General features: G+C 45.0%; 1 protein-coding gene across 1 annotated transcript in view; it reads right to left on the minus strand.

Annotated features, from left to right (window-relative positions):
- Positions 1 to 4,596, minus strand: part of MYO1D (myosin ID) — a 253,291-nt gene extending 248,695 nt beyond the window's left edge. Inside the window, exon 1 of the mRNA XM_030220531.1 lies at positions 4,403 to 4,596. Within this exon, the coding sequence (XP_030076391.1) occupies positions 4,403 to 4,497 (95 nt within the window). The 5' untranslated portion in view covers positions 4,498 to 4,596. The remainder of the gene's footprint in view (positions 1 to 4,402) is intronic.
- Between the last annotated feature and the right edge of the window lie 3,403 nt (positions 4,597 to 7,999).

The raw sequence follows: 7,999 nt of genomic DNA on the forward strand, positions 1-7,999 counted from the left end.
GTTGTTAAATCGCGGGAGGATTGTGAAAAATTACAAGAGGACCTTAAGAGACTGGGAGACTGGGCGTCTAAATAGCAGATGACGTTTAATGTGAGCAAGTGCAAAGTGATGCCTGTGGGAAAGAGGAACCCAAATTATAGCTACGTCATGCAAGGTTCCACGTTAGGAGTCACGGACCAAGAAAGAGATCTAGGTGTCGTCATTGATGATACGTTTAAACCTTCTGCTCAGTGTGCTGCTGCGGCTAAGAAAGCAAATAGAATGTTATGTATCATTAGGAAAGGAATGGAAAACAAAAATGAGGATGTTATAATGCCTTTGTATCGCTCCATGGTGCGACCGCACCTCGAATATTGTGTTCATTTCTGGTCACCGCATCTCAAAAAAGATATAGTGGAATTAGAAAAGGTGCAGAGAAGGGCGACAAAAATGATAAAGGTGATGGGACGACTTCCCTATGAGGAAAGGCTAAAGTGGCTAGGGCTCTTCAGCTAGGAGAAAAGGCGGCTGAGGCCTATAAAATAATGAGTGGAGTTGAACAGGTAGATGTGAAGCGTCTGGTCACGCTTTCCAAAAATAGTAGGACTAGGGGGCATGCGATGAAGCTACAATGTGGTAAATTTAAAACGAATCAGAGAAAACTTTTCTTCACTCAACGTGTAATTAAACTCTGGAATTCATTGCCAGAGAATGTGGTAAAGGCGGTTAGCTTAGCGGAGTTTTAAAAAGGTTTGGACGGCTTCCTAAAGGAAAAGTCCATAGACCATTATTAAATGGACTTGGGGAAAATCCACTATTTCTGGGATAAGAAGTATAAAATGTTTTGTACTTTTTTGGGATCTTGCCAGGTATTTGTGACCTGGATTGGCCACTGTTGGAAACAGGATGCTGGGCTCGATGGACCTTTGGTCTTTCCCAGTATGGCAATACTTATGTACTTATGAAGGAGGAGGAAAAGTGATCCCCCATCTACATGCCTGGTTTTTCTAGTGCTTTTGAGGGCAGTAATGCTGTTGAAAATGACCTCTTGCAGAACTGTGATAGATCTTCCCTCTCCAGCCCCTCAGAATATGAGCCCACTTGTGAAATTTTAGTGAAAATGATCCCGCTGGACAGATGGATTGAGTGGAATGCTGTAGGTCTTTGCACCCCGTGTTCAAACAGTCTACAAATATGTTTGAATGATTTGCTGTTTTTGGTAGTTCCAAATGCATCCTTTAAGTAAGAAATAGAACAGTGGTCTCAGGCGAGTTCCCATCCGGACAGTTCCCACCCACCTAGGACAATCCCCCCCCCCCCTCCGGTCATTTCCCACCCTCCTTAGCCATTTTTTTTTTCTTTTTACGGACCATAGCTTCTTTCTTGTATCAGGTCCCATCAGTCCTGGCAGTGGTCTTTTTTTTTTTTTTTTTTGAGCAGCATACGGATGTACACAGAGGACATATAATAATAGAATAATTTTTCATAGGTAGAGTAGTAATTTGTTATAAATCAAAATCAGTGTGTCATTTTGAGGGGCTGAATTAGGTTGAAACCTAGTTTGGAGGGGGTGTGGGGGTGCATTGCCCCCACCCCACATGAACTGCAGTTTGTATTTATCTATTTATTTATTAATGACATAGATCCCAGATGAAACATGAATTAGGTTGAAGCCTAGTTTGGGGGGGGGGGGTGTACACATGAACTGCACGCCTGGAAGCGGAAAGGGATGTGTAAAAGATAATATTGTGGGGAGGGGGGGTGAGGGGGGGTGAGGGGGTACTGCCCCCCCCCCAAACAATCTGGAAGAGAAAAGGGAGGGAAGACACACTTGCCTTGTGTGTTTTGTATTCTTTGGGTTATGGGTGGGAATTGGTTCAGTGGGAACTGACCTAGAACCAGAACAGTGTGTATGTGCTGTTCTGCTTTTCATCCACATGGAGGGAGAGAGGGATGGACGGATGCTGTTTCTCCTTATTGTGCACTTACTGTTATACAAACACAAAAAAATGCAAAGCTCCAAACAGTAGCCAAGTCCTGATGAGGATCAGGGCTGCTCTGCCCTCAGGGAAGAAAGCCAGGGCAGGGCTCCCCCAGACTAGGCTTAGTTACCAGCTGGCTCAGACACTACACGTTTATTGGTTGGCACTGCGCTTTCTGCCTCCTGAACCTCCATCCGCCACCACCCTCTGCCAATGGGCACATAGACTAGCCTGCAATTTTAGCTAGTTATATGAAGACTCACCCTGCAAGGACTTTGCTTTTAGTTTTACAGATGAGTTTGGTAATGGCAGAGGAGGAGCTTAGGGTTTCTTACCTGTCACAGCTATTTGCAGCGACAGAAAAAGTGAGAAGGGACTGTGACCTAGGAGTCCTAAACTCTCTCTTGTGTGACCCTGAGAACTAAACTGGCACCGAAACTACAGCTAACAGGGTAAAAGGTGAGGCCTGGGAGACAGGCTCCAAAGGAGTCTGCACCGAATCAGAAGTTGCAGTACAGAAATTCAAGGTCACTGCCCCGCCATCCCATTCCAAGCAACTCAAGAGTCACTGACTGCTGACGAGGCACATGCAGCTGCCGAGAAAACACTCATTTAGACCAGGGTCACAGCACCCATAATGAATTCCCAACACCAGAGGGTGGGGAGAGAATAAATATAACATAAGCCACCTGCCAAGCAGACAAGACTGCACCTTGTGTTCCTCGCCTGCCAGATACATTAGTCTCACCTCCCACAGGTCAAACACTCAGACATCTGCAGAACTGGAAGTGTACAAAGTAAACAGGACTCTCCAAACAGCTATTTTAAAGGGTCATGTTAAGACAATATTCAAGATAAAGTGCTCCAAATTAACCTAACATACATTACTGGCTTCAAGCACTGCCCTGATCCTTTTTACACACCTTGGCTCTAGGGTGGGCTTTATGCACATACTTTGACAAAAGAATTGTGCCCCTCCCCCTAAACAGAATCCCCTATCTCTGATTAATCAAAGGGTATCTAACAGGAGCCCATGAGATGTCAGACAGAAAGGTGAACTGGCACTTGCTGGCCCTGCAGTTTCTAGATCTGGGGGAGTCACCTGAAAGCCAGCTTTGGAATTTCATGTGTGTGAGTTCAGTCAGCAGCAGGATTCCGATCTAAAAACAGAGGGAGGGAAGCAAGGAATGTGATGGCATTCCAGTGGTAAAACCAAAGTCAGGACAGGAATCCACAGAAGAAAGAAATCCCTAGGTCTGAACTACAGTGCGACTCTGTTTGTTACACAGAGCTGCAAACAAGTGGTTAAAGCCAGGGAGGGTGCTGCCAGATCTCCCCAGCCCACATAAATATTACACAATCGGGCAACAGTTTTGACAGAAACTCATATAAATTACTGACTGCAAGAAGACAAGTTCAGTGTTATCCCAATGTAAAGGTAGCGCTAATTATACCACGCTCGTATTTCCTGATTGGGAACCAACACAACAGAGGCCATTCTGTCCCTGAATGAATGAGATACAGCAGCAGCACAGCCGAGGAAACAGCCCTGAAAGGAGGGAAATACGACTTTGGATGGTGGAACCCTGGGGCTGGGTGGGATATACAGAAGGATTGTGGGATGGCTAAAAAGCAGGTAATAGAGTGGTATTGGGCAACGGGGGCACCTTGTAGGATCACATGGCAATTGCCCAAGGGGGGAAAGGCCCCTTGGAGGGAGGAAGTGGAAATCAGTCATCCCTGTGACCACATAATGGGATGTGGCAGGGAAATTAAATAGCAGATACCTAGCAGGAACTGGCAGGACCCAGGGAGGGAAAGCCTAGCACACTAATGCCTTTATGGCAAAAGTTATAGAAGGTCTCTGTAGGAACGTGGGACAGGGGTTGGCATGAGGTGGGACTTAAGTACCTGCTGACACCATCTCCAATACAGTGGGATCTCCTGGAATGAAATGCTGAAGGGGGGTTTCTAAGAATTGGTATCAGCTCTGTGGGTTTGGTGGATGCTTGAGCACCCCCCTATATTGACCAGATACCTTCACTAGGTCTAAGAAGCAGTAATTTATGCTGACTTTAGCGCCCCCAAACATTTCAAAATGTTATGTCCTATCTTTAGAAACATAGGACCCAACAGGTCCCCCTGGAGGGGGGTTTCTAAAAATGGTGTACAACAAGTGTCCCGGAGGAGGTACCTAAGGATGGAGTAGTACAGATCCCCCCTTAAGGGAGTACCTAAAGATGGGATGTAAGAGGTAACCACATAGGGAGTTCTCAATGATGGGGTGCAACAGGCTCCTGTGGAGGGGAGCACAGGGTAAAGGGTGAAAGAGGTACCAGTGGGAAAGAGTTATGTAAGGATGGTCAGAAGGGTCTATGGGCGAGGGTGAAACTACCCTTGGAGTATGAGACGGTAGAAACGGCAGGTAGTAGTTCTCTTACCTGAGCTTCAGGTTGGCCATAAACTCCGGAAGAGTGACCGAGTCCATAAGCACAAAATCCGCCTTTCCGAACTCGAGGCTCTCCTGCTCCGCCATACTGCCGGTGCCGCTGAGCCCACAGAGACGAGAACAATCCCGAGACGGAAAACACTCTCTTCACTCCCCGCCCGGTGGCCCGATCTCTCCCCCACTCACTCTCAGTTCTACAGGGCGGGTTAGAGGGGGCGGAGCAAGGAAAGAAGAGGCGAGGCTTAGTGGAGGGGCGGGGAGCAAGGACTGAGAAAAGGCGTCACACGGTAGGAGGAGAAACAGGGCGTGGCATGGAAAAGGGCGGGGTATGAGGTAAGGGGAGGAGCGAGGCGAGATGAGATGTAAAAGAGTGAGTCTGGGTAGAGGGGCGAAGATAGGCGTGGCAAGCGGGGGGGGAGGGGGGTAAAGAGGGCGAGAATTAGGCGGGGCTCTCGCTCGCATTTTAAAGCGCGGTGGTCTACCTGAATCCAGAAAGCTATACTGAGAACATTTGCTTCAAAAGCTCTTGTGTATTTTGTTTCCATATCCTTCCCTCACCTGCCCCCAGCATTTCTATTGAGGTTCTTATTTTGCATGTTAATTGATCATCTTTCTTGCTCTATCTTTCATGATTACTAATAGAAAATAAATAATATGCAATGCTCATGACTGGGACGCCTCTTTCCCACTGGGTAATCGGTTACATCTAACTGCTGAAGGAGTTTCGGGGGCGCTGAACTGAAGGGAGATCAGAACAAAGCAGGTTTGGAGCTCAGATCCTGCTTCGTGCCTCGTCCCAGTCAGACCCCGAATTAATGTTAAGGGACTGATAGTTCAAAGGCGGAACAATTCTTGCTTTGCGAACTGTACAATAAAAGTTAGTTGCTGCTGCATTTGTATCCCACATTTTCCCACCTCTTCGCAGGCTCAATGTGGCTTACATCAAAGTAGGGTATACACAAAAAGTAGCACATATGAGTTATCTTGTTGGGCAGACTGGATGGACCGTGCAGGTCTTTTTCTGCAGTCATCTACTATGTTATTATGCCGCCATAACGGAATGAGAAGAACAGAGTATTGTTTCAATTAAGGTACATAAGATATAAAAAAAAATTAGAAGTAAAGAAATAATACATTACAGATATGCAGAGAGTAGGATAAGGTATAACGATAATTAATAACAGTATCATTAAAGTAACCGTGTTTTGAGCGGTCTGGAGTTTCTTTAAGGTTAGGTTTGTTCTTTGCATCCTGCATAAATTCGTGGCTTAGCACCATTGATTGTATCAAGTTGCGAAATGTTTCCCTGGGGAAGAATTGTTTCAAGCATTTGAGTTTCCACATCAGCTATGTATTGCCTGAGCCCTTACTGTCACCCATTGACCTAGCAGTAAGAGGTCATGTGCTACTTTTGCGGTAATCAGGCAGCATACGCCAATGTGGCTGCGCTGCCAAGTACCAGCGGGAACACCCCCACCCCCCCGGCAGTAAAAAAATAGAAAATTATTTTCTACCACAGGAAACAGCGTGCACCAACTTCAAAACTACTGCAGGGAGCCCTCGCTACCCCTGCAGTAGTGCTGATTTGGCATGTGCTACTCGTGCATTAACCCTACCGCTGGTTAGTAAAAGTTATTCAGATGACGGCTGGTTTTTTGTGTTTGTTTGATTAGTATAATATCATAGCAAAGGTAACTCACAGCGGGTGCGAGGTGCAACGTCAGGGAATACAGCCAGGTTGACATCTTTCTGGACAAGAGTCAAGAGTGACGTAACACCTAGGGATAAAATAATGGCTAATATACAAATGGGTTAGAGGATGTGAGTAACAGATTAATTCATGTAAATATAGTAACCCTTTCATTGGTGACCGAGATTTAAAAAAAAACAATTTCAGTCTTTATAGTAGAGGAGTGTGGTAGCCGTGTTAGTCCACTCTTAAGGTTATCAATAGAAATCAAACAAAATAAAACATGGAAAAGAAAATAAGATGATACCTTTTTTATGTCCAATAAAAAAGGTATCATCTTATTTTCTTTTCCATGTTTTATTTTGTTTGATTTCTATTGATAGTCTTTATAGTAAAATAGATTTAAAAATAAGTTTTCTGTAAAATATACCAAATTCGATAATACTACATATAACCATTTTAATAGAAACTTAACATCACTTATATATCACTTATCATAACAGAACAATTTAAGGTTAGATTTATGACTGTGTTACCTATACTATGATAACCTTAAGATATTGTGCAGATTACATTTTCTGCATAAACTTGTTGAACATAATAAAAGCATGATTTATATCAACTTTAAAGGAATAAAATTAAGAACTTCAATAAAAGAAGACAGAAACAGATGCTACAAAAACAAAATAATATTGACTGTGGAATAGTTGGTGAAAGAGAATTCTCCAAATGAAAGTTTAAAGACAATATCAGTTCAATTGGCCTCTTCTTCCCTTGTTGAGCCTCAGAAGGTGTGACCAGTGGTGGCCCTACCATTAGGCCACCTGAGGTGGGAGTCTCAGGTGGCACTGTTTGGGAGTGGCATCCACCCCCACACCTGTTGCGCTCTGGCATTGCCCCCTGCCTTTCCTTCCCCAAATTTACCTTCTTTTCTTGCTTTCCAAAAGTCAGGATGGCAGCAGTTCCCATATGCTGCCCTGCCACTGACCCCTTCTCTCTTACGGCCCGCCTCTCTGACATACTTCCTGTTTCTTTGGAGGCGGGGCTCGCCACAGTAGAGAAAAGGGGCTGGGGCAGCATATGGGAGCCGCTTCAGTCCCAACTTTTGGAAAGTCAGAAAAGAAGGTAAATTCAGGGAAGGAAGGGGGAGATGTCAGATTTTGGAGGGGGAGGGGAGAGTAGAGCCAAGGGGGAGACCATCCTCTCACCTCAGCAGACTGTCTTGGGCTGCACCTGGGTGTGGTCATTCTTCTAAGAATGCTGCCTTACAGATGTCCTTGTTCCTGCTTTTTTGCCATTCATATGTTGGACTTTCCAGTTTGTAGAATGACTGTTTATGCTAGACGTCCTCAGCATATGGACATCCATCTCAAGTATTTTCGAACAGGAAATCCTGACATATTTCCTGTTGGAAAATACATGTGAGATGGATATCCATTTAGGACATTATACGCTGGACGTCTCTAGTCTGACTTGGGCATGCGCAACTGACTGTATTCTATAATTTGCAGGTGTTGCTTGGTGACACTGCCATGGCCATTCATGCCCTGCCCACATATATACCCCCCTCATGGTTACACATTAAGCAATTTTGGCTTGTATGTTATAGAATAGCCCAGTGGTTCCCAAACCTGGTCCTGGAGGCACCCCAACCAGTCAGTTTTTCAGGATATCCACAATGAATATTCATAAGAGAGATTTGCATGCAGTGCCTCCACTGTATGCAAATATCTCTCGTGAATATTCATTGTGGATATCCTGAAAACCTGACTGGCTGGGGTGCCTCCAGGACCACGTTTGGGAACCATTGGAATAGCCTGTAGCACTTATGCACATAATTGCCAATTATTGGTGCCTCTGACTCATGTTAAGTGACAGCAGGACTTTTTTTTCAGGGGT

Source organism: Microcaecilia unicolor, chromosome 12, assembly GCF_901765095.1.
Source record: "Microcaecilia unicolor chromosome 12, aMicUni1.1, whole genome shotgun sequence".
NCBI classification, from domain to species: domain Eukaryota; kingdom Metazoa; phylum Chordata; class Amphibia; order Gymnophiona; family Siphonopidae; genus Microcaecilia; species Microcaecilia unicolor.